The sequence below is a fragment of the Heloderma suspectum genome, chromosome 13 (assembly GCF_057233095.1).
Source record: "Heloderma suspectum isolate Gila_16-S chromosome 13, 16-S_ref, whole genome shotgun sequence".
Classification (NCBI taxonomy): domain Eukaryota; kingdom Metazoa; phylum Chordata; class Lepidosauria; order Squamata; family Helodermatidae; genus Heloderma; species Heloderma suspectum.
The window spans coordinates 32,340,211-32,367,320 of NC_139470.1; the positions used below are offsets into that span (position 1 = coordinate 32,340,211).

Genomic DNA, 27,110 nt, shown 5'->3' on the forward strand with positions numbered 1-27,110 from the left:
ATCGTGAGTGAACTGGTATATGCTGTACTTGCTGGGACACATGCTGCAAGTCCCATCTATTATTAATCATTGCTCCAGTTGCTGTGCACTATATATACATGTTTTCTCGCAGCGCAGTTGACCCTCCCTTTGGAGCTGGTTAAAGGGGCAGCCTCCATCTGACACGTTGGTAATTCCAAATACAGAATTAGCAGTATGATAGAGCTTATTCTAGGATGGAACTGCTCCAGCTAGCAGCCATGTAGTACTTGCAAGGTATGCATGTTGCTGCACTGATGTTAGTACGTTTCTTTCCAGCCTGAAAGGGTGTCCTTCTTTTGCACGTTGGTGATTATTCAAAAGCAAGATTTTCTAAACCAATATGGCTGTGAGCTGTTGAGTTGCATTTCGTAGAATCATAGAATAGTAGGGTTGGAAGGGGCCTACAAGGCCATTGAGTCTTGTTACTCTTGTAACATCAAGTGTTAAATAGATGCTATTTAACATCTATGTGAAGCCGCTAGGCGCTATCATCAGGAGGTTTGGGGTGCGGTGTCATCAGTATGCGGATGACACGCAGCTCTACCTCTCGTTCAAATCTTCACCAAGGTTGGCCATAGAATCCCTGTCCAAATGTCTGGAGACAGTGAGTGGCTGGATGGGGAGGAATAAGCTGAAGCTGAACCCTGCCAAGACCGAGGTACTTTTGGTGGGAGACAAGAGGAGGCTGGGGGATGTTGACCTGGTGTTGAATGGGGTACAGCTACCCTTGAAAGACCAGGTCCACAGCCTGGGGGTCATTTTGGACTCCCAGCTGTCCATGGAGGCTCAGGTGTCAGCTGTGAGCCGGACAGCGCTGTATCAACTCCATCTGATACGGCGGCTGCGCTCCTTCCTTCCCGACCATCTGCTCCCATTGGTAGTACATGCCCTGGTCTCCTCTCGTCTAGACTACTGTAATGCGCTCTGCGTGGGGTTACCCTTGAAGACAGTTCGGAAGCTGCAGCTGGTACAGAACGCGGCGGCTCGCCTGATTAAAGGCAGCCGCCAGTAAGATCACATCACTCCAGTGCTGAAGGAGTTGCACTGGTTACCAGTTGTTTTCCAGGCCAAATTCAAGGTGTTGGTTTTGACCTTTAAAACCCTATATGATTCCAGCCCAGCCTATCTCAAGGAGCGCCTCCAGCAACACCAGACAGGCCGCTTAGCAAGATCAGCCTCGGATGGCCTTCTCTCTGTCCCATCAGCTAGGACAGCTAGACTGGTGGGGATGAGGGAGAGGGCCTTCTCTGTGGTGGCCCCCACTCTGTGGAACTCCGTCATGCCCCCTCTTTAATGAGCTTCCGCCATGCATTAAAAACATGGTTGTTCAGGCAGGCATTTGGGGTGGGTTAGGGTATTTTAGAAAATGTTTTTATTGTAGAATTTTATTGTTTTAAACTGTTTTATTATATGTTGCACATCGCCCAGAGTGGCTGGGTGACCAGCCAGATGGGCGATTAATGAATTTAATAAATAAATAAATAAAATCGAGTCCAACCCCCTGCTCAATGCAGGAATCCAAGTCAGAGCATCCCCAACAGATGGCTGTCCAGCCTCGTCTTGAATGTCTCCAGTGTGGGAGAGCCCCCTACCTCCCTCGGTAATTGGTTCCATTGTCATATTGCTCTTAACAGTCAGGACATTTTTCCTGATGTTCAGCTGGAATTTGTTTAGTTAACTTGTGTTGCGAGCCCTTGGAATGTCGAACACAAGCTCTCGGATCTTAAATGTCATTTTGCTGTTTCACTGGCTTGAGACTCACAATACAGGAGGAAGCTGGAAGACCACGTAACAGGATGGGGGCCATTAATGGGAAGGCAGCACAATGGGAAGACAGAGGGCACCCCTCCCCTTCTTCCTTGGCATCCCTGTATTCATCGAATGGTGCTATTTCTGAGTGCAGGTCTTTCTTCATGGAGGAGGAGGGACCCCACTTCCCCCTGGCTTTGAAAGGCAGGATGCTGGGTATGCTTCTTAGTACATTGTAAAAATCTCCACATGGGAAAGCGTCTGATTTGTCTTATCATGATGCAAGGTGCATGTGGCAGATTACTTCATTTATCGGTTTCCAAGCTTTCTGTCCCAAGCTGTCTCTGCCAAAAAGACTCTCCTCTTGCTCACATGGATTGTCTGGCTATTACTGATCTTCCCAGATCCCTGCCTAAAGAGGCAGGGGCGGGAGGGAGATGCTGGGTGTCCTCACAGGACTGGTAGCTGTTAACGTGACTTTCAGCATGTGCTCCTTCATGCAGAACCATATCAAGTGAGCCTGTTTGGGGAGGGACCAGAGTGCCACTCTTAGGGCTAGCTTGTCTTTTCAGTAGAACCAAACAGTCTTGCCTTTCCTAGCCACATAGGCGATGGCATTTTTAGTTATCCCTGCACCCAGAAAACAAATACACTGGGCAGAAGGATTCAGCCCTAGCCTTTTCCATGATATGCCATATGTCTACATATCAGGGGGAGTTCTTCATTGAATGCTCCCTCACAGCAGTTCCCCACCAACTGCCTGAAGTGGTACAGTCCTGGAAAAGATTTACCCCTTAATTCTGTTGGTTGTATAAAGTTCCACTTTATAGAGTTGGAAGGGGCCATTTTAGGCCATCATGTCCAACCCCCTGTTCAGTGCAGGAATCCAGTTTAAAGCATCCCTGGCAGGTGGCTGCCCAGTCTTTGCTTGAATATCCCCAGCAATGGAGAACCCACCACCACTCTAGACAGTTGGTTCCATTTTCTGATGCTCTGACCATTAGGAAGTTTTTCCTAATAGTCAACCAAAATCTGCCTTCCAGTAATTTAAACCCATCATTTCATCTTGGATGATAGAGAATAAGTTGTAGGGCTGTCTGTGCAACAACCCTTTAGGTACTTGAGAAGTGCTGTCACATCCCCCCTCAGTCTTCTCAAGGCTAAACATAACCAGCCCCTTCCATCTTTCCTCGTAGGACTTCATTTCTAAGAACCAGTCCCCTGATCATCGTTGCCCTTCTCTGGTTCCCATTTATCTGAATCCTTCTAAAAGTGTAGAGGTGTCCGGAACTGGACACAGCGTTAAAGGTGGGGTCTGACCAGCACAGAGCAGAATGAAAGGAAGTTCTTCTGCACAAGCCCCACTGCAATGCGTGGGAGCTATGGAAGGACTCTGGGGTGTTTTTGTGGCTCTCCCATTCGTTGCCGTGGGGCTTGTGCAGAACTTCCTCTGGATTGTGCCTATTGTCATGAAGGCACAAAAAGAATGCCATGTCCAACGTACCCTCATTGATAGTTTTTTATTATGGAAAACCTGTCACTTAGTTGAAACACAACTAATCCAGTACCATGTGGTCAGCAGCCGTCTATAAGCCTGTTCGCTCGTTGCTTTCTTGGGAGAAACCTCAGCCTAATAGGAGTCCTGGGCTCCTGATCATCCCCCCCTTTCGTGTGTAATGAATGCCCCGTGCTGTCTTGAGTGTGCATATCCAAGCCCGTGCTCCAGCTGATCTGTCTCTCTCCCCTCTAGTAGGATTTACAGCATTGCGGCAGCCCTTTTCCTTGACTGTTACAATAGCAGCAGCAGCAAGACATTTCCTGTCTGAAACAATTCCTTTCTGATACTAAACATAGCATCTGGCTAAACTTTCCCAGAATCTTCATTTGCAACATTTTAAGCCAGCATGGTCATCTTTTAAAATTACTTGGGAAATGAACTGTGTAACTCTCTTACCATATAATGCTTCAAACAGAGGCTGGACAGCCATCTGTTGGGGATGCTCTACCTATGGACTTCCTGCACTGAGCAGGGCATTGGGCGAGATGCCTCCAAGGTGCCCTCCGCCTCCAGGATTCACTCCACAAGGTTGCATTTGTTAAGGGGTCTTCTTTGCCCCCATAGCAGAGTTACCCATTTCTTTTCATGATGCATCTTATTACCACTCCATGTCAGTGTGTCTAGTAATCCGAAATTTGACAGCCCGCATATTTGTTGTTCAGTCGTTCAGTCATGTCCGACTCTTCGTGACCCCATGGACCATAGCACGCCAGGCCTTCCTGTCCTGCGCTCTCTCCCGGAGCATGCTCAAGTCCATACTCATTGCATCAGTGATGCTATCTAACCATCTCATCCTCTGCCGTCCCCTTCTCCTTTTGCCTTCAGTCTTTCCCAGAATCAGGGTCTTTTCCAGAGAGTTTTCTCTTCACATTAGGTGGCCAAAATATTTGAGCTTCAGCTTCAGTATCTGTCCTTCCAATGAGCACTCAGGGTTGATTTCCTTTAGGATGGACTGATTTGACCTCCTTGCAGTCCAGGGGACTCGTAAGAGTCTTCTCCAGCACCACAGTTCGAAAGCATCAGTTCTTCGGCACTCAGCCTTCCTTATAGTCCAGCTCTCACAGCCATACATTGCTACTGGGAAAACCATAGCTTTGATTAGACGGACCTTTGTCGGCAAGGTGATGTCTCTGCTTCTTACTATGCTGTCTAGGTTGGCCATAGCTTTCCTCCCAAGGAGCAAGCGTCTTTTAATTTCATGGCTACAGTCACCGTCTGCGGTGATCTTGGAGCCCAAGAAAATAAAATCTTTACACCTTCCGACCTGAGCGGCTCATCTTCCGGCGTCATATCTTTTAGCCTTGTGATACGTTCCATGGGGTTTTCTTGGCAAGAATACTGGAGTGGGTTGCCATTTCCTTCTCCAGTGGACCACATTTTGTCAGAACTCTGCCATGACCTGTCCGTCTTGGGTGGCTTTGCACTGCATAGCTTATGGCTTCACTGAGTTACGCAAGCCCCTTCGCCACAACAAGGCACTGTACTCCCAGCAGCTGAGTGGGCGGGAAGCTTCAGTCTGTTTCCCGCCTCCCAGCTGAGCAGAGCAGAGCAAGCTGCTCCAGCTGGTCCAGGAACTACAGAAGCAAGCAAGCTCCCAGAGAGTGAGCGACCAGAGTGAGTGAACAGGGGGAGCAAACAGGAGTTGGCCAGGGGAGGTCAAGGGGGAGGCCCCTAACATTTTTTTTTCATTTTTCATTTTTTTTCCATTTTTTATTTTATTTTATTTTTTAACTAACTTTTTTCCATTTACTTGTCTTGTAACACACACTTTCACACAAGTGGGACTCTGCTTTTAACCTCTACTGAGTAGAGGAACAGGCACAGGCTAGTCTAGAACCATCACAAAGCTAGACACAAAAAGGGAAAAGAGGCTATGGAAGGACAAGACTCTCCAGTGGTGGTGACCTGCAAGGTGTGTGCAATGTTTGTTTTCTTGCCTGAGAACAACATGGCCTACACCTGCAACAAGTGCAAGTTGATCACGCTGCTGGAAGAAAAAGTAAGTGGACTGGAGCGGCGACTGTCGACCCTCCGGGGAATAAGAGAACACGAAGAGTTCTTGGACAGAATGGGGGACTACAGCAGCAAAGGGAAGACCAGAAGCTCGAAGAGCAACAGCAAGATGAGGCAGTGGGAAATGCTGAGGTGAAGAAAAATGGAGTAGAGGATACTCCTTGGAAAAGGGTGACAGTTAGGAGGAGAAGAACTAGACGCCACTCTGCACCAGTGGAAGCAGGGGAGCTGTGGAACCGATTCCAGGTACTTGCGGATGAGACTGGAGGACAGCCTGCAGAGGAAGAATCACAGGGGAACCTACATGAGAGTGAGCAAGAGGCTGAAGGTCAGTCAAACAGAGGCGATGAAACCCAGGCCTACAACAACAAGAAGAGGAGAGTGGTAGTAGTGGGAGACTCCTTGCTGCATGGGATCGAGACCCAAGTATGTCGCGAAGACCCGTGGACTCACCAGGTATGTTGTCTCCTGGGAGGACGAATTAGAGACGTGACTGAAAGGTTGCCTGCACTCATAAAGCCCACTGACAGGTATCCCTTTCTTCTCATCCATGTGGGAACAAATGATACCGCCAAGCGGAGCTACAAAGAAATCACGTCAGACTTTGAAGCGTTGGGAAGGAAACTCCAGAACTTTGGGGCCCAGATAGTTTTCTCATCCATCCTTCCAGGAGTTAGAAGAGGGATAGAAAGGGAACGAAAAATACTCCGGGTGAATGACTGGTTACGAAGGTGGTGCTGACGAGAGAGATTTGGATTCTGGGAACACGGCTATACTTCCTGGAAGATGGGGCTGTTGGCTAGGGACAGGTTGCACCTCACAAAGGCTGGGAAGAATTTTGGCCACAGCATGAAGAACTTCATCAGGAGGGCTTTAAACTGAATCCTACGGGGAAGGGAGATGTAATGTTGGGGGTAACAATGGACGTAGGTGCATGCACTGCAACGGAGAGAACAGCGCTGATAGCGCCAAATAATAGTCTTCAGACACATGTAGGAAGAAAGCCAGACTATGAAGCACGTGGTCTTCGATGTCTATATACTAATGCCCAGAGTATGGGAAACAAACAGAACGAACTTGAACTCTTAATACAGGAGGGAAATTATGACTTGATAGGTATAACTGAGACTTGGTGGGATGACTCTCATGACTGGAATACAGCAATTGAAGGATATAACTTGTTCAAAAAGAACAGGAGGAACAGAAAGGGAGGTGGGGTTGCACTGTATGTGAAAAATACATATCTCTGCACAGAAATACAGGAGGAGGAGCTTGGTAGCCCCATCGAGAGCATCTGGATCAAAATAAATGGAGCAAAGAATAAAAGGAACCTGGTGGTCGGAGTCTACTACCGGCCACCCAACCAAGGAGAAGACGAGGATGAAAGTTTTGAAAAGCAAATAGCCAATGTTTTAAGGAAGCATGATGTAGTAGTAATGGGGGACTTCAATTTCCCCGATATTTGTTGGGAGACAATTTCTGCAAAACATGGCCCCTCCAGGAAATTCCTGACTTGTGTGGCAGATAACTTCCTCCTACAGAAAGTAGAGGAAGGAACTAGAGGATCGGCTATCCTTGACTTGATCCTAACCAACAGAGATGACTTAGTGGATCAAGTAGCAGTTACAGGAACTCTGGGGGAAAGCGACCATGTTGCACTTGAGTTCTTGGTTCTAAGGGAAGCAAAAGCTGAGTGTAGTCAAACGCATACCCTGGATTTTAGGAAAGCTGATTTTCATAAACTCAGAACAATGATCAGTAAGGTCACTGATAGCCACTGGGGGCTATCATCAGGAGGTTTGGGGTGCAGTGTCATCAATATGCGGATGACACGCAGCTCTACCTCTCATTTAAATCTTCACCAAGGTTGGCCGTAGAATCCCTGTCCAAATGTCTGGAGACAGTGAGTGGCTGGATGGGGAGGAATAAGCTGAAGCTGAACCCTGCCAAGACCGAGGTACTTTTGGTGGGAGACAAGAGGAGGCTGGGGGATGTTGACCTGGTGTTGAATGGGGTACAACTACCCTTGAAAGACCAGGTCCACAGCCTGGGGGTCATTTTGGACTCCCAGCTGTCCATGGAGGCTCAGGTGTCAGCTGTGAGCCGGACAGCGCTGTATCAACTCCATCTGATACGGCGGCTGCGCCCCTTCCTTCCCGACCATCTGCTCCCATCGGTAGTACATGCCCTGGTCTCCTCTCGTTTAGACTACTGTAATGCGCTCTATGTGGGGTTACCCTTGAAGACGGTTCGGAAGCTGCAGCTGGTACAGAACGCGGCGGCTCGCCTGATTAAAGGCAGCCGCCGGCGAGATCACATCACTCCAGTGCTGAAGGAGTTGCACTGGTTACCAGTTGTTTTCCAGGCCAAATTCAAGGTGTTGGTTTTGACCTTTAAAACCCTATATGGTTCCGGCCCAGCCTATCTTAAGGAGCGCCTCCAGCAGCACCAGACAGGCCGCTTAACAAGATCAGCCTCAGATGGCCTTCTCTGTGTCCCATCAGCCAGGACAGCTAGACTGGTGGGGACGAGGGAGAGGGCCTTCTCTGTGGTGGCCCCCACTCTGTGGAACTCCCTCCCTAGGGAACTCCGTCATGCCCCCTCTTTAATGAGCTTCCGTCGTGCATTAAAAATGTGGTTGTTCAGGCAGGCATTTGGGGTGGGTTAGGGTACTTTAAAAAAAAAAATTGTGGTAAAATTTTATTGTTTTAAATTGTTTTATGGTGGGTTGTACATCGCCCAGAGTGGCTGGGTGACCAGTCAGATGGGCGATTAATAAATTTAATAAATAAATAAATAAATAAATAAATAAAGGTCCCACAGCAAGCGACGCTAACGGGAAAAGGAGTCCAAGATGGGTGGGAGCTTTTAAAAAAAGAAATTCTCAAGGCACAATCACAAACAATTCCAACAAGAAGAAAAGGTGGAAGACAACAGAAGAAGCCAATGTGGCTTCACAAAAAGCTTAGGGATGACCTGAAAACAAAAAAGAACACATATAGGAAGTGGAAAGAGGGCCAAGTAACAAAGGAAGAGTACAGGCAGGCAGCACAGAATTGCAGGGATGGCGTCAGGAAGGCTAAAGCTGAGAACGAGCTGAGGTTAGCAAGGGATGCTAAAAACAACAAAAAGGCTTTCTTCACCTACGTGCATAGTAAAAGGCAGAGGAAAAAAATGGTTGTTCAGCTATTAAATAAGGATGGCAAAACGATAACAGAGGACAAAGAAAAGGCAGAGGTGCTCAATTCCTACTCTGGAATTGTTGGACTCCTCCCAAAAGAGGGTCTATGACCCTGCTGGCAAAGGCAAAGTGCAGGCTGAAGGGGCAGGATTGCAGCTTGAGATCGACAGGCATATGGTCAAGGAACACCTAATTACTTTGAATGAGTTCAAATCTCCAGGGCCAGATGAACTGCATCCTAGAGTAATAAAGGAACCGGCAGAAGAACTCTCAGAACCGCTGTCTATTCTCTTTGAGAAATCGTGGAGGACGGGGGAAGTGCCAGATGACTGGAGGAGGGCTAATGTTGTCCCTATCTTCAAAAAGGGTAAAAAAGAGGAACCTGGGAACTACAGACCAGTCCGTCTGACATCAGTCCCAGGGAAAATTCTGGAACAGATGATAAAGCAATCCATCTGGAAGCACCCTGAAAACAATGCCGTGATTACTCGAAGCCAACATGGATTTGTCAAAAACAAGTCCTGCCAGACAAATCTGATCTCATTTTTGGATCAAGTAACCTCCCTTGTAGACCATGGGAATGCTGTAGACATCATATACCTCGACTTCAGCAAAGCTTTCGACAAAGTGCCCCATGATCTCCTGATGAGCAAACTAGCTCAAAGTGGGCTAGATGAAACAATGATCCGGTGGATCCACAGTTGGCTACAGAATCGGACTCAAAGTGTGCTGATCAATGGGACCTTCTCCAACTGGGGAGAGGTAACGAGTGGGGTACCGCAGGGCTCAGTCCTGGCCCCAGTGCTCTTCAACGTTTTTATGAATGACTTGGAGGAGGAGGTGCAGGGAATGCTGATCAAATTTGCAGATGACACAAAATTGGGCAGGATAGCTAATGCTTTGGAAGACAGAAACAAAATTCAAAGTGATCTGGATAGACTGGAGTGCTGGGCAGAAAACAACAGAATGACATTGAATAGGGATCCATGCCAAGTTCTGCACCTAGGAAAAAGAAACCAAATGCACAGTTACAAGATGGGGGATACGTGGCTCAACAACACTACAAGCGAATTGTTGTCGATCACAAGCTGAAGATGAGCCAACAATGTGTGTGGCTGCAAAAAAGGCCAATGCTCTTTTGGGCTGCATTAATAGAAGCATAGCTTCCAAATCCCGGGAAGTACTAGTTCCCATCTACTCAGCAGTGGTTAGGCCTCATCTGGAGTCCTGTGTCCAGTTCTGGGCACCACACTTGAAGAAGGATGCAGACAAACTGGAGAGGGTTCAGAGGAGGGCAACAAAGATGATCAGAGGACTGGAAACAAAGTCCTATGAAGATTGACTGAAAGAACTGGGCATGTTTAGCCTTGAGAAGAGAAGACTGAGGGGAGATATGATAGCACTCTTCAAGTCCTTGAAAGGTTGTCACAGAGAGGAAGGCCAGCATCTCTTCTTGATCATCCCAGAGTGCAGGACACGGAATAATGGGCTCAGGTTCCAGGAAGCCAGATTCCGGCTGAACATCAGGAAAATCTTCCTGACTGTTAGAGCAATACGACAATGGAACCCATACCCTAGGGAGGTGGTGGGCTCTCCCTCTCCCACACTGGAGGCGTTCAAGACGAGGCTGGACAGCCATCTGCCAGGGATGCTCTGACTCGGATTCCTGCATTGAGCAGGGGGTTGGACTCGATGGCCTTATAGGCCCCTTCCAACCCTACTAGTCTATGATTCTATGATGCCAGTTACGTCACCATGCACAATATCCGTTGTCCAAGGCTTGGAGTTAGAAAGAACTTGGAGGAATAAGTAATGGCAGAAGGATTTTTTGTGGGGGGGAGGGAGTGTTAAACCTTCTACTTAACGAAGAATGAGGCAGTTTGCAACAATAAAATCACAAACATATTAATAAAATAAGTCTGCTGGGTAGCTGCAGCACCTCCATCCCAGCAAGAATGCCATCAAGGGAAGATCTGGCTTCAGTTCAATGTGAATGCCTGTTAACTCACTTCTTTGATCTGCCATTGTCAGTCTGGTGCCTCCTACCTTTTGCTTTCTCCCCCTTTCATGCGTTTCATCTTTTGTAAGCCTCAGAGCAGTGCCTGTATTTATTTTTATTATATACAGTGACATTGTGTGTTGGATTTTTAGTTGCTATAAGCAGTTTTGGAGACGAAACTTGTCTGAATAGGAACATAGAACATAATCAGCCATTCTTTGAATGCTTACCTTAAACCAAGAGTGGCTAACTTCAGAGGGTCTGGGGGCCAATTTCTAAACCCCAGAAACCACCAGGAGCTGCACATGCCCCTGCTGCTGAAATTGCCATTGCTGCTGAACTTCGGTGGTGGCAAAAAAGCCACATTTTAAAACAAAGCGCATGGGGAGCAGGTGCTGCAAAAGAGGCCAGGGCGCCACATGCTGCCTGCGTGTTCCCTATCCCTGCTGTAAACCATTCACATGATTTCTCCATAGAACATGGAGCCTAAACTAAGATCTGCTCTGGCAGATCTGATACACGAACAACATCTAAATATATATATACAGAGGATTATTATATTTGGTTGTTTAATTTTGCCTAAATAGCATTTTGACATCGCAGATGAATTTAGCCTTACTGTATCTGATACACTGCACAAAAATAACATTATAATAATTATTTTTAAATCATTATTTATTTACATCCCACTTTTCTTGTATCCTGCATCACGTGTGAAATGGTTTTCTTTGTGGAAGGTCCAAACAACGATCCCATATCCCCCTCTGTTTTTAAGACTACAGTTTCCCAGCACTCAAATCATAGTTCGTACTTTCTGTTAAAATGCCTTTATTCCCCTAGCTCATGCTTCTACCATTTCTGAAATTGCAGTGTGTGCTGTAGTTATTGGTGGTTTGTTCTTCTGATGCTATTCTTGGACAAGTCTTAATTCAAAATAAATAGTACAGGAACAAAAGAAATCGTATTTTGGCGGGGAAGGTTCATGTTGCTAGCAAATAAATGAGCCACATTGATGTTCATTTGTAATATTAATGTGATTCCACATATAGAGAGAAACGTGATAGCCTACAAAGTATTAATTTCACAGCCTAAATGGATGCCATTTATATATATACCAACATTTCTTTGCTGAGACAGCATTCAGTTGAGAATAAAAACAACTTAGCAGCATATTTAGTTGATCTTTAAGAGGCCTCTCAGCAAAATGTTAGTTACCCCATGTCCTCATGTTTGAGCTTCATTCAGAGGAAGATAAGACCTGAGCACTTAGCCGTAGGTAATTTAGCAGAGTGAGCAAACATTGTTATGGACTGTAGCAAGTTTGCAGATAGTCAGCATTTCTGCCGTGAGCCTATATTGTTGTTGCAACCTTTTTTCAGGACTTTTAGTCACCTTTTCTCACTTGAACTGTGCCTGGTCCAGGGTGTGGAATCTCAGCCTGGAAGTCAAACCTGGCCCTCTGGGCATTCCCAGAACACAGTGCCCCTTTCCCTCAGCCCTATTGCCTCTCCCTCAGCCACCGATGGTTTGGTGCTTTCCCAGCTTTCATGCAGTGTGTTGTCCATCTGCCCCCCGATTCTAAAATGCCTCTCCTAAGGCTTAGTTGCTAGCAGTAAGCATTTTAAGCTAAAATATGGGGGGGGGGGTATTTTGGCTCTGTCCCTTTTGCCTTTGGACTGCAATGCAGCTGCCATGACATTCTCTGTAATGGAATTCAGTCCTTGAGCTGAAATACGGTCCTGCACCCGTGGCCTAGTTAAATGAGCTGACATTAAATGGCAGAAATTTTCTGCTTTGAGGACCAAAAAAACCCATATAATATCAGTGAGAAAAAATAATTTCACAGACGTACAGGGAGAACATTGTCTACCGCTCTAGTAACATGAAAACAACATTGGGATAAAGGGACCTTATCCCCAATTGGGGCTACTATGCAGCCATGGAAAGTGCACAAGACAAGAGTGTTCTCTCTGTTGGAGGGTGGCTATCCATGGTGTGCTAGCTGGAAGCTCCAAACACAAGCTAGAGTTTGGACAGTGATAAACTGGGCAGGCCCAGGAGAGTCTGAGTTGCCCAGCAGAATGTTCTGGCTTCACCAAAGTATTCTCCTTTTTCTAGTACTTTCCATAATGTGTCTGTCTTTTCCATCCTCACCATTGATAGCGTTTGTACGGCACTGTCTTTTCCCCCATTCAGTTTGTTTCTAAGAATGCTTGGCTTTCTTAGTGGTAAAAAGATATGATAAGTAACAGAATGAGTAAACCTCCCATGTTTTAATACTTTTACCTTACATGTTTATATTTTTCCTCTTAGAATATCGATATCACTAACTTCAGCAGCAGTTGGAATGACGGGCTGGCTTTTTGTGCTGTTCTCCATACTTACCTCCCTGCTCATATTCCCTATCAAGAGTTGAACAGTCAGGACAAGGTATAGTAAGATATTCAGCTCTGCCGGAAGCTCTTTCAACATTGCTGGAGAGCAAAGTTCTTACCAAATCTTTCACTTAGCTCACCGTTTTGCCGTGCTTTTAGTAGCATGCTGTGAATACTTGCAATGACTCTTTATAGGAATTCTTTCTAGTAATAGGCATCCCTTCCTTACTTTTAATCTATCATATATTTATTTAAATACTTTGTGTGAGTTATGCGGGGGGAGGGGTGTTGCTAGTTAATGGCTGCATTTTGCCTAACTGCAGCTTAGCATAATGTCCTGGACAAACTGCTGGTCATCCTAACTATGGCTCATATAAAACAAGCGAGCTTCAAACTGTAGTTTATGAAGCTGGTTTGTTTTAGTTAATGGTAGTTAAGATTAACCACAGCTCAGGGTTTGGACGTAACACTAAACTGTGGTTAATCAAAAACAGAAACAAAAGCCTCTGATCTTACGGTTGCACCAGAGGAGGGTAGGAGAGGAGACTGGGGAAGTATGCAACTCTGAGGCTCAACACAGGCTCATCCTCATAGCACTAAACCATGTTTTAGTTTATGTGCTGAATATTTTTATCCAGAGGGCATAGGATAAAAATTAATAGTTCTTGAGAAGTGGTAAGGTTAAATCTTACTATAGCACAGTTTCACATTTTTATAGAACTATGTATGTCTGGGGTTCCCAACTTGGTGCCCATGGACATCTTTCTTGGTGCCTGCCAGACTACTTGCACCTCCTGATTTTTTAAAATTATTTTTCTTTTAAAAACTGGGCAGTGGATGTGCTACCTAAACAGTGCACCAGCCTCCAGCACCATCTTTATTTCCAAGTATGCTACAGGGCCCTATGTGGGCCCTGGAGGCATTTGAAAATAAACTTGGTGAGCAGCTGCAGCCCAGTAGTTCATTGTGAAGTGTGTGCAGACATCAAGAAAAAGAAAAAGGTAAGCTTGGTGAGAGGGTGGGGTTGCCTGGGTGGTGTATTTGTGCATGCATGTGTTTTGCCTGTGGGTGTTTCTCAGATCATCACCAGTTTGCTTCCTATGAAATGGGCATTTTGTTGTTCTTTGTGGAGGCAAATACCTGATTTGGCATTTGGGGCTCAAGCCCCACCGCTGTGTTGCGCTCATTTTCTTAGATACTTGTCTCTGAGCCTCATCAGTTTGCCTTCTGTAAAATGGATTTTGAAGCAGAAAGCCATGGGTTCAAAAGACTGTTTTTGTGTTTTGGAGCTCAAGCCCCCACCTGTGCCTTGTATTCAGGTTCTTGGGCAAGTTTATTTTCTTTAAGCACCATCATTTTGCCTTCTGTGAAATGGGTGTTTTGTGACTGGCCACACCTACCGTCTTCATAGTTGCAGAATTTTGACTAGCACAGTCCCTTGATCTGCAGTACATGAGTATACCTGTATAAATATTATAAACGTATATGCCACCTTTAGTGAATGAAATCACTATTGGCCCAGAAATGGTGGTAGGGCGTTGTTCATAAAATGTACCACTCACCATGGGGAAGGAGGAGACTACAAAGTTGTGACAAGAAACCAAGGTTTGAAATGTGGTGTCTGTCGTGTGTGTGTGTGTTGTTGCTTATGTCCTTCAGCATTGTTTTGTGTCAATTAATCACTCTAATACAGAGAGATAATTTGTGACAAGTGGTGAAAGGGGAAGGGGGCATAGCAGGCTTTGTAAAAGTGTACAATATTTTATGGACAAGCCCCGAAAGCCATTTTTTATGTTTATATAATTATGACTGAATTGTATTTTCAGAGAAGAAATTTCACTCTGGCTTTCCAGGCAGCTGAAAGTGTTGGCATCAAATCCACTCTGGTAAGTGCATGCAAAGCTTAGGGCACTCTACCTAAGTCTGCAATCCTACACACATTTACCTGGGAATTAGCTGCATTGAAAACAATGAACCTTTCTTCTGATGAAATATGTATAAGCTGTTTATTTATTTAATAGAATGTTTATCCTGCCCTTTTTCCAAAAAGCTCCAAAGGCAGCTTACAGAGATATTTTTTAGACAGTCCCTGCCTGCAGGCTTACAGTCTAAAAAACATAACACACAAGGGGATTGGGAGGGAGGAGGAAAAAAGCAAATTCAGGCATTAGATTTTTAGTTGCAAACTTCAGCAGGGCATGGACACAGTGGAAGGGCTGCTGCTTCCTCTCCCTCTGATGACCTCAACAGCAACAGTTGGTAGCATGAGGGAGGGGACTCTCAGCTGGAGCTGAATCCAGACACAACAGAGGGGTGTCTGACTACTGCTGCTTCTCCCTCTCCTAATAGCTTCTTGCTCCTGTGGCTTTGCAGTGTTTTCTGATCTGTTAAGAGCTGCTGATTGGACTGAAAGGTATATCTGAAGTTCTTCTTTGTGTTCTCTCTGCATTACACATATGGGCCCTGTGCCTGTGCAGAGCCTCGGTTTGGGAAACTTCTGTGGCTGAGGAGTTTCGGTGGAGACCTTTCCCCCATTGTCCCAGTGCACATGTCCCCGGCGGGTTCCCGCCTATTCCCTCGGTTCTCTTTTGATTGCCGTTGCGGTAACCTCATTTGGGAACTTCTGCGATTGTTTTTTTTCTGATAGCATTTTTGTGATTGAAAAGCTGAGGTTTCCTCCTTCTCTTTCTCTCTTTCTGTTGTTTTCTAACTTGTCCTTACCCATGTATATTATTTTTATATTATTTTTCACAATCCTGCAATCGCCTTCATGGGCATATGGCCCTTTGGGGCCCATTTAGAAAGTGCGCCTGTTGTGAAGTTGCCGCCTTCAGACAGGCATTCTGTTTGCCTTTTTTTGCCTTGGAGAAGGCCGCATAGTTGAAGCCTGCACAAATTATCAGGCTTTCTCTAAACAAGCCTGTAGAAATTACTCTGGAAACATGAGCTATAGTCTGTTGATGAGCCGAAAGAAATGACATCAGAGTCAAAGGCTGCCGCACTTTCACTGGGATCACATTCTCCCCAATGTTGTACTCTGCCGAGTACCCAAGATCCCCCACACTGGTCTGATCTGTCGCATTTGCACTGGTGAATAAACTTTTAAAGAAAGCCAAGACCTCAAAAAAGACAGGTCTTCCTTCCTCTGAACCAAAGAGGAAGAAGAAAAATAGTTGAGATCAGACACTATACCTTGGCTCAGGATAGAGCATGCCCATCGGGCTCTCCGACTCTCCCCAAAAAAGTCCAGGCTTCTCGGGATCAACAGCAGCCTTCTCTCTCAGCACATCTTCCACAACTCCGACTTGAGATGAGCCACAGCCTTCGAGTCATCTACGCCTCAGGATATTCCATTGCTTTGTCTTACAGGGGTCATGTCCCTAGTTTTTATGAGCACCCACATTACTGGGACAGATCCAGATCCCCACCTTATTGGTGGGTGACCCTCCCTCAAGAGACTCGCAATATAGTGATCACAGGATTGGACGGAGGAGCATGATGACCGGTGTGAGTCATTCTGTTTGCCTCACCACCCGGGCCCATCCTACACTGGAGGTAGTCAATACAGGTCACAGCTGTCAGCTGTGGTGTCGAGAGATTGTTGTTCTTGTGGTGATTGTTGTTCTTGTGGTGTCCAACACCACAAGAACAACGGATAGCGACGCAGCTGTTACACGCACAACTGACACAAGCCATAGACCAACTCTTACAATTGGGATCTGCTGATGCGTCCATTCAACCAAGTGGACACGTGGAAATACAAAACTCACCACAGGTTCCACCTCAAGAATCCCTCCTCTCTGCTGCAGAGGACTACCAATCGGACACTACATCGCCATCCTTTTGCCCATTCTCTATTTCATCTCCAGATGCATTGGTCAGATTGAATGAGTCCATTTCCCCCATCTGAGGATTTAGGCAAATTTTCAGCCAGATACTCGGGTATGTGAGCACTATCACCCCATTGCTAATATCCCCTTTGGGGGCAAGGTGTTTGATTGTGTGGTGGCTGGGCAGCTTCAGACGTTCTTGGAGGAAACTGATTATCTGGACCCATTTCAGTATGGTTTCAGGCCAGGGTATGGCACTGAAACGGCCTCCGACTGATGACTCGCTTCAGGTGAAAGACAGGGGGAGTGCTACCCTGTTGATCTTCTTGGATCTCTCAGCAGCTTTTGACACCATTGATCATGGTGTCTTACTGGATCAGCTCTGCAGGATGGGAGTTGGGGGCACTGTGCTACAGTGGTTCCGCTCCTACCTGCAGGGCCGATTCCAGAGAGCAGTATTGGGGGATTCCTGTTCTACCCCATGGCTATTAAGCTGTGGGGTGCCACAGGGCTCTATTCTATTCTCCATGGTGTTCAACATCTATATGAACCGTTGGGTGAGGTCATTAGGAGTTTTGGAGTAGGGTGTCACCAGTATGCAGGTGATACTCAGCTCTGTTTCTCCTTGTCGTCGGCTGAGGCAGTGAAGATGCTGGACCATTGCTTAGAGGCTGTAATGGCTGGATGAGGGCCAATAAACTGAAGCTAAATCCTGACAAAGACGGAAGCCCTAGAATCATAGAATAGTAGGGTTGGAAGGGGCCTACAAGACCATCAAGTCCAACCCCCTGCTTAATGCAGGAATCCAAGTCAGAGCATCCCTGACAGATGGCTGTCCAGCCTCATCTTGAATGCCTCCAGTGTGAGAGAGCCCACTACCTCCCTAGGTAATTGGTTCCATTGTCATATTGCTCGAACAGTCAGGAACTTTTTCCTTTTCTTGACAAATCCATGTTGGCTTCAAGTAATCACTGCATTTTTCCAAGGTGCTTACAGATTGGTTGCTTTATCATCTGCTCCAGAATTTTCCCAGTGATAGATGTGAGACTGACTGTTCTGTAGTTACCAGGTTCCTCCTTTTTACCCTTTTTGAAGATAGGAACAACATTGGCCCTCCTCCAGTCATCTGGCACTTCACCCGACCTCCATGAGCCAGTTCCTTTATTACCCTGTGGATTGGTGGTTCCTGAGTCCAGGAATTGGGCAAGTCACCTGTCCTGGATGGGGCTGCACTCCCCCTGAAGGAGCAGGTGCGTAGCTTGGGAATACCCTTAGATCTATTCCTGTCACTGGAGCCCCAGGTGGACTCCGTGGCTCGGAGTACTTGTGGCCAGCTTCAGCCAGCTTCCTGGAAGTGGCCGTCTACTATGCCACCAATCTCCAAATGCTTAGAGGGGATTATCATTTGCAAGAATCATCAGCAAAGTATCTATTTAAGCACCTGACACAGAATTTGATGGTTGTGAAAGCAGCCTAAGGCAAGGCCTGCAGGGCTCACTCATCACCCACTGATCTAGCAGGCAGACTAGTCTAGGTCGTATTGGACAACACAACTGTTATTGTGTACTTAAACAAGGAAGGGGGCACGAGATCACTCCTTCTCTTGGCCCTAATGTTGGAGATTTTCCATTGGTGTCTACCTCGTCGGATCGGACTGGTGGAGACACACGTAGTAGGTATGGACAATGTTTTAGTGGACCAAGTTACCCAAGTTACTGAGTCAACATCTCACAAATGGGAGTTAGGCAGGTTGGTCCTAGAGACTCTGTTCCACAACTGGGGCAAATGCCTACTGGACCTGTTTGCCACTCCAGACAATGTAATCTGTGGCTAATTTTGCAGCAGAGCTGGCAAGGGCCAAGGCTTGCTGGGAGATATCTTTCTCCTCGATTGGATGGGATCTTCCTTCTACATCTTCCCACCATTTCTGACAGCATGGAGGATCAGGTGACAGGAGTCGACGTTGTTCCAACATCAGTACAGAGGATCCTCGATGCTGTGCACAAGCCATCAACACAGTGTTTGTACATGAGAAAATGGGCAGCTTTCAACTGCATTTGCTCGCAGCCAAGACTTTCACCCTCGACAATGCTCTTTGCTGCAGATACTGCAGTTTCTTCTATTGCTGTTTGACAAAGGATTGAAGTTAACATTGTTACGAGTTTGTCTGCTATTTCTGCCTCCCTCCCTCCTGTTGAGGGTTGTTTTGTTTCCTTGCATCCAATGGCAAAGAGGTTCCTTAAAGGGATCAGGAATCTTGCACCACCATCCTACGGTACGAAGTTGGAGTCTCTTGGTCATGCTTAAAGCACTTTCATCTAAGCCCTTTGAGCCACTGGCGATAACAGACTTATGCTTTCTTTCATAGAAGGTGGTGTTCCTGGTTGCAATTACATCTGCACGATGAGCTAGCGATCTCTGTGTACTCAGGGTGGACCAGCCTTATTTTTAACTTTCCACAAAGAGAAAGTAGTGCTTAGACTGGATCCCATCTTTCTACCAAAAGTTGTGTCCAATTTCCATTTGAATCAGGACATTATATGAATCAGGACAGGCCTGCCTTGGTACTATGTATCGGGGAAGTAAAATTGATATAGTAGGATGTGTGTACACCCCAAATAACAATCAAAAACAGTTTTATAGCAAATTGAGTGATATAATAAATGCCAATTTGAACAAATAAGTTATTATTAGAGGGGATTTTAATGGTGTGGTCAACCCTCAGACAGATCATCTTTAAGAGTCTGTAGCAGTAAACTGCTTGATTGTTTTATAACAAATCTTTAAAAAGAAAGTCTTATTGATGTGTGGAGAAACTTGAATCCCCAGGCAGGAGATTATACTTCTTTTCTCTCCTCCTCACAATTCTTACTCAAGGATCAACATGTTTTTTGCCTCCCCATATATAACTAAACAAGTATAATCTGTATCAATAAAACTACACACACACACATACATACACACACGCACAGACCACACTCCTGTCTATGTAGAATGGTTGTCTGGAGAAGAGCAGTTAAGTAGGAAATGGTTAGACAACTTTATTTTGCAAAATCAAGAAAATATATCTCACTTAAATATCAGACTACATGAATATTTTCAATTTAATAACACTCCTGAGCTAACAAAATCAACTATTTGGGAAGCTTCAAAAGCTTATATGAGAAGATTAATAACTCAAAGAACAAGCTTCCTAAGGAAGCAAGAGGAAAAAAACATACTGGACTTAAAAAACAAAATTTAGAAATTAGAGCAAGAACATAAACAGACATGCTCAAAAATTACATACAGGAGACTGGAAAGTGTTAGGAAACAATTAGATCTACTGATTTGTGACCAAGTGGAGAAAAAGTTAAGATATTTGGGGGGGGGGGTTCCGAAAAAGGCAATAAAGCTGATAAATTACTGTCCTAAAAGTTAAAGAAGAAAGAACACGTCACAGTGGTTATGCAAATAAAGAATGGAAGTACAGTTTATACTAAACCTAAAGAAATTTTTAAAGTTTTATGAAAGTTTATATACCTCAGAACAACCCTTCAGAGAGAATATTGAATCATATCTGACTAAGATCAAACTACCAAGCGTAACACCAGATGAAATAGATACATTTACAGAGGCCTTTTAACAGAATTACGTAACACAATTAAGGATTTAAAAAACAATAAAGCCCCAGGTATGGATGACTTTACACCAGAATATAACAAGGTATTCCTAACGGAAATAGAGCAACCATTATTAGGTGTACTGAATGAGATCATGACAACTCACTCTCTTTTAAAAACTTGGGAGGAAGCACGTATAGTAGTGATTCCAAAAAAAGATAAAGATATTACAAAAGTTGAGTCTTATAGACCTCCTGCTCTTTTGAACCAAGATTTCAAAATATGGACATCGATCCTTGCCAAAAGATTAAATGGAATAATTGCTAATTATATATCAGAAGATCAAACAGGCTTTATTAAAAATCGTAAATTGGCAATGAATATGAGAGAATTAGTAAATATTATTCATCTTGTTAATAAATCTAAACCATATGGACTAACTTTTTTAGATGCCGAAAAGGCCATTGACCGCCTAGAATGGAAGTTCTTGTTGCAGACTTTGGTTAAAATTGGTTTAGACGGTCAATTTGCTGAAAGGGTTAAAATTATCTATACAAATCCCAACGCTTGTGTCTCTGTGAACAGAGTTGATTCAGACAAATTTTATCTGAGGAAGGGCACTAGACAAGGTTGCCCTTTATCTCCTTTATTATTTGCACTATCTATAGAGTCTCTTGCTCAAGCTATTAGAATGGAAAATACATTAAAGGGGGTAAAGACTGGCAGAGAGGAGTTCAGAGTTAGTCTCTCTGCTGACGATATAGTTATTTACATGATCCCATGAATACGTATGATGAACTTTTATTTCTGTTGCAGGTCACGTATCGGGATATAAAATTAATATTACAAAATCAGAGTGGATTGGATTTAATTTGGATAATCCTATAGAAATTAATATTACCAAAAAATATAAAATTCCTTGGAAGGATATTCCAGTTAGATATTTAGGTGTATGGGTTACACAAAATCCTGATATCTTAACAGAATACAATCATTGTAAGGTTATACTTGAAGTAAAAGATGATTTGACTCGCCGGAACCAGCTTCATATTTCATTGATGGGCAGGATATCTGCCTTAAAAATGGTGGTACTTCCAAAAATTTTATTTCTGTTCTCAAATGTACCATTAAAGGGCCCACAAAAGATACTTGGAGATTGGCAAACAATGTTCTTAGAATTTGTCTGGAATGGGGAAAAACCAAGAGTAGGAAAAAAACTTTAATAAAGCCAGCAAAGAATGGTGAATTAGCCTTCTCATCCATAAAAAGCTATTTTGTTGCGGCTCTGCATATGCATTTGAAGACATGGTTTAATCCAGATAGAGCAACTGAATTAGAACATCGTAATGTCTCAACGGAGTTGAAAAACACTATGATTCTATAATAGCTTTGATAAAAATTACTAAGAATGAACCCATGTACCAAAACTCTACAACTGGTTGAAACTTAAAAGAGTATTAACTCCAGGGTTATCTCCATTAACAGCTATTATGTATAATGAACAGATGACAGATGAAACACAATTAGGCAATCTATGGTACAATCATGGGCTAATAGAAATAACCACACTTATAGACAAGGGAACATTTAAATCATATGAACAAATACAGAATGAAATGCAATACTCCCAACCTTTATTTTTTCAGTATTTACAGCTTAGAAGCGTAGCCTTAAGGTTACTAAGGAAATTTAGGCTTCTTCAGCAAAAAAACCACTTTAGAAATTTTAATGATACAAAATCAGGAAAATCTATTAAGTAAGCTCTATAAAGTTCTCCTAGATTTAGATCTTACAATTAACAATTATCAGAAAGGTTGGGAAACAGAACTAACTTGTCTGATGCCAGTAAGCACCTGGAATTGGATCTGGAACAGTATATCACAGCAGACTATTGGCACAAATCTGAAAGAATTTTGTTTTCAAATTTATTTTCCACTGGTATTTAACACCTGCAAGGCTAAAACGCATTTATCATAAAGTTGATAACAGGTGTTGGAGATGTAAAATGCGGATATGGCCCATGTTTTTTGGTTTTGCCCAGTGATTAAGGACTATTGACGAAAGATCATAGATGAAATTGAAATTATATCAGGCTATAGCCTACCATCAAACCCAATCATTATTCTCTTTGCTTATGTAAAGAAAGTCATTCTATCTGATGACACAGAGATGATAGTGCATTTATTAACAGCTGCCAGAAAGCTGATATCAGCAAACTGTAAAAAACTGAAAGTCCCCACAGTTGATGGTTGGATTATCAAAGTATGGGAAATAATATATTTGGTTAAATTAACTAACATAGTGCAAGGGTTAGGGAGGGACGACAACAAAATAATCGATTTATAGAAAAGTGGTCCTTATCTGTAACGCGGTGGTGTAACAAGAATCAAGAGAATGCACAGCCTTTTGTGTTGTTGGGACCCTTGTGATATTTGCTGGGTTTGTTGGTAAATGTGATTATACTCCCTGTTTAAATTGTTGACAATACTTAGTCTTATTATTTGTTGGTATATTTTTATAGATTTTGTCAGCACTCCAAAAATAAAAAGAAATTAAAACGAATTTTAAAAAATATTGCCTGCCTTCTTTATGTCCCCTTCTTCACCGTTGGAATTGACTGTTCATACGTTGGTCATCTGTTGGGCCGTGACTGTTTGCCTGCTATGGGGGCAAGCGCAAAGGCCAGCCTCTGTTGACTCAGTCCTTCGCATCCTGGGTTGTAAAGACGATTGAAGTATCATATGAGCTGGTGGGACGGGAACTGCCTGCCCCGGTCCAAGCTCATTCTACTCACACGGTAGCAACGTCGGTTGCGTTCAACAGAGGGGTGGCCATCCCTGAACTGTGCCTTGCCCAGGGCTAGTGCTGACTGTGCTTTTGGTCATGCTGTCCTCTTGTCTGTATTGTAGCTGGACACCAACCCACTTCCATGTACCTTAGCTTGCTACTCGCCCATATGTGTGATGCATAGAGACCACGAAGAAGAAAGACAGGTTGCTACCTGTGACAGTAGTTGCTACCTGTGACAGTAGTTCGAGTGGTCATGTATACATTCACACAACTCACCCACTGTCCCCTCTTCAGTGTCATACTCGAGTTCAGTGTTGGGCACCAAAGCTGTTATTTCCTCTCTCTCCGTTTTGAGGCCATAACATTGGACTCAAGGAACTGAGGGAATAGGCAGAACCCGCTGGGGACGCACGCACTGGGATGGTGGGGGAGGGTTCACACCAAAATTCCTCAGCTGTAGAAATTCCCTGAAAGAGGGCTCCACGCAGGCGCTGAGGCCATATGTGTAGGTGAGTGCAACCAGACCTTGAATGCTGATCCAGAGCCGATTGGATGGGTGGGGGCAGCTGTGTCCCAAGATGATTTCAGCTCTAGCAACTCTCATTCTCCTCCCCTCTTTGCACGCCTTGTCTCATATTGTTGGCATGTACAACTACAATTCTGAAACTTTTCATCCCCAAGCCAACTCAGCGATACAGAATCACAAGCAGAGCTGCAAACCCTTGCTTATTAATAATATTTCTTATAGCTGACCAGAGGCTTTATGGTTACGATGAATAGTATATTTCCCTAGGGTTGTTGTACCATGTATATCTTTTAATATTTTGGTCTTTTTTCTCTCCTCCCTTTGGTAGGACATTAATGAGATGGTACGAACAGAACGTCCAGACTGGCAGAATGTCATGCTGTATGTTACAGCGATTTACAAATACTTTGAAACCTGAGAGCCTGAACATGAGGGGGAAGCAGAAACCCAACATGTCACACTAAGTGCAACTGGCATCTTCCACATCTCTTGACCTCTCATGAAACTCTAATGGACCTTTCTGAGTGGCTTTAGGGAACAAAGCTTTGTTACCACAGTGCTTGGGCAAAGCCAAATAGCTACTTCCTGGATTAAATTATTAGGCTGAGAAGCCTGAACTTTAAGAATGATCTGGTAATACTAAGGGTCACAAAGCTTTCATACCTCTGTTGGAGGAGATGGATGCTACAGAGAGCGCAAGGTTTGGAAGCACAGCTGAAATTTCAGAGAAGGAGATCTGTATGACTGTATCACAAAGACATTTCCTTATATAAAATACCCCTAAGGGTTGGGTGAATACTCTGCTCATGATACCTTAACATGGCACCCCCAAGGACAGAGGGGACGGACTCCTAATCAGAACCTTCTGATTGCCTTATTATACCTCCACCTCCTGAAAGTGCACAATTATGGGAAGTACAAACTTGTTTTTTCCCCATCAAGTTCACCTGACTGAAGATGGTGTCAAGTCTGGAGCCACCCTCCATCAACAAAACAGAACAAAGCAAAAGTGACCCTCTTCAGCTCAAGAGTCTGTGTTTAAGCCTACCTCTGCCCCACCGTTAACATAGCTTCCAACTTTATTACTGGGTGAACTCTAGCACAGTATGTGAGATTCCCAAATTTAGGATATTACCATATGTAGATGAGTTGATATTTTGTGCTTCCAGAAGAATTTACTTTCTGTGGAATTATGTGGAATTTTTCTTTTCTTTTGCCTTCCAGGCATGTTTGGCAGAGTGTATCCTTTCCTTTGCAGAAGTTTAAATGAAAATATTATTTTGGTCATTGAGTAGGGTAAGCTCCTATTCAGAAGAACTTTCAGAGTTGGCAATAATAGTGTCTTGCTCCTGTGGCCTACAGGTAGCAGTGTGTTCTGATCTGCCCGGAGCGGCTGTTTCCACCTATGCTGGGTTTATTTAAAAGGGGCTTCTGTGGATTTCCCTTGCAGGACTTACTTAAATTCATGGAGTATGTACAGCAGGAGTGCTTTGTAGATTATGCCTGTTTAGATTAACATTGGCCTCCTGTAACCCTAATGTGCAGTGTGGGATGAATGCTTGTGAGAGAAGAAAATGCAAAGCTCTGGATGCTCGTACTGCGGATTTGAATCAACCTGGCACAGTTCTGTGGGTGAAAAGCATGCAAGCAAGCGCCTTCCTTGGCCCTGCATTAGGAGAAGCTGCCGCTCCAGGACCCTGTGCTGAGACAGAGCACTGCCTAGAACCTCCGGTAGCCATAACAGCAGCAAGGCTTGAACAAAAGGCTGCAGTGCTTCTATCCTTGTGCAGTTCAGAAGGCCTCCACACCCGGCCATCGCTTTCCTGGACGGGGAGCAGTTCAGCCCCGCTGGAGATGTGGTCACTGCTGTCGGGGGTGCATGGTATATGTGTGTGTATTTCTGTTTTAAAATCCTGTTAGCTTTTGTTTATAAATATACTTATCTGCTTCTTCCCCCACTTTTTTTGCCCAATTAGAAATAATAGTTTTGCATTTTTCTGTGTGCCTCAAGAGAACATTTTTGAATGTCATGGCTGTATGAGCGGTCAAGAATGTAACACAGCTCCAAGGCTTGCTGTTGAATGGCCACCGGAATAGGTGCAGCCATTCAACAGCAACAGAATTGCTGAACTGTATCCTCGGGCAAGTCAGAATATACACTCTGAAGAATGTAGCCAGAATCAATTTCCTTGTGCCTCCAGTACCTTCTGTACATGACCTGTGGTGTGAGGAATACATCAAAACTTGGGCATGGCTGTAAAATGCCTGGTGAACTCTCCATGTAAATATTTCCGTTGAGCTCCTACTTTATCATGGCTTTCCTTTTCCTCTCAAATGTGAGGCAAATGTCAAGGATTCCTGCAAATACCCAAAAGACTTTGACCTGCGAGTAAACAGGGTTAACATTTCCCAGTGTGGGTAATAGTATTTCAAAAGATTTAAATGGAACTAACCTTTCCAAAAAATCCAAATGGTTTCCCCCCTTTCAGTTAGCCCTCAAATTAGATACTGAAACAAAGCCATCCTCACCCTTTACTGCTTCCTTACTGTTGTGGTACGGAGGAGGTTACTTCCCGTCCGTTGCTTGTGAGCTGAAGATGTCTTGCTCCACGGTGGCACCTCTTTATTTATTGCATTACAATGGAACTTGTTTTTTTCTTGTGAGCTCTCTTCCTCCTAAACCTAACAGCAACTTATTTTATGGATTGTGCTTCTCCCAGTGGCATTAAGACTAGTTCTGAGCAGAATCCTATTTATAAACCCTTCTCTACACTTAAAGGGGGATATCTAAGCAAGAGGGTACTGGTGAAATGAGCACTCAGTTGTGCAAGGAAGCAAAGGGCCAACACGTAAGAAGAATGTAATAGTGGAAGTCTGCATATGGAGCAGAAAAATAACTTTCCATTACTTCCTTGCACTGTTTATTTGTAACTTCTTTCATCAGGACAAGAAGCACTCAAAAGGATAACGGAAATTAAGTTGAAAACAAACATTTCATTCTACAATAAAAGCTGGGCTCAAGGAAACATTTTTGCTTTTGATTAGATAATTAGCTACATGACCCTTCTTGAAAAGGTATTACTCAATTCCTTCTTCACCTTCTAAAGACCAACTAAGTTACATGTTACTGTAAAGTACATTCTTGCTGTTTTTGTCCTATTAAATATTTTTTGAATATACTATAAAACTGTCCAACAATGTGCTTGATTTTGATGGCATTTCAATAGATGCCTTGCTTATGCTCCTGCATGTCTGGCTTACTCATTACCTTATTTGTGGAGAGCTTTGTAATTGTCACATTTCAAGTGGTTCATAGAATAGTAGGGTTGAATCATAGAATAGTATAGTAGGGTTGGAAGGGGCCTACAAGGTTGGAAGTTGTCTACAAGAGCTTCAAGTCCAACCCCAGTAGGAGATGCTGCTGCCGCCTGAAGTACAGGGTGGACGGGCATTTGCTGCCAGAAGC

General features: G+C 44.2%; 1 protein-coding gene across 1 annotated transcript in view; it reads left to right on the forward strand.

Annotated features, from left to right (window-relative positions):
* SPECC1L (sperm antigen with calponin homology and coiled-coil domains 1 like) overlaps positions 1-26,892 on the forward strand; it is a 93,174-nt gene extending 66,282 nt beyond the window's left edge. The window contains exons 14-16 of the mRNA XM_084819914.1: positions 12,835-12,951; positions 14,723-14,782; positions 23,973-26,892. Of these exons, the coding sequence (XP_084676040.1) occupies positions 12,835-12,951; positions 14,723-14,782; positions 23,973-24,062 (267 nt within the window). The 3' untranslated portion in view covers positions 24,063-26,892. The remainder of the gene's footprint in view (positions 1-12,834; positions 12,952-14,722; positions 14,783-23,972) is intronic.
* The last annotated feature ends 218 nt before the right edge of the window (positions 26,893-27,110 follow it).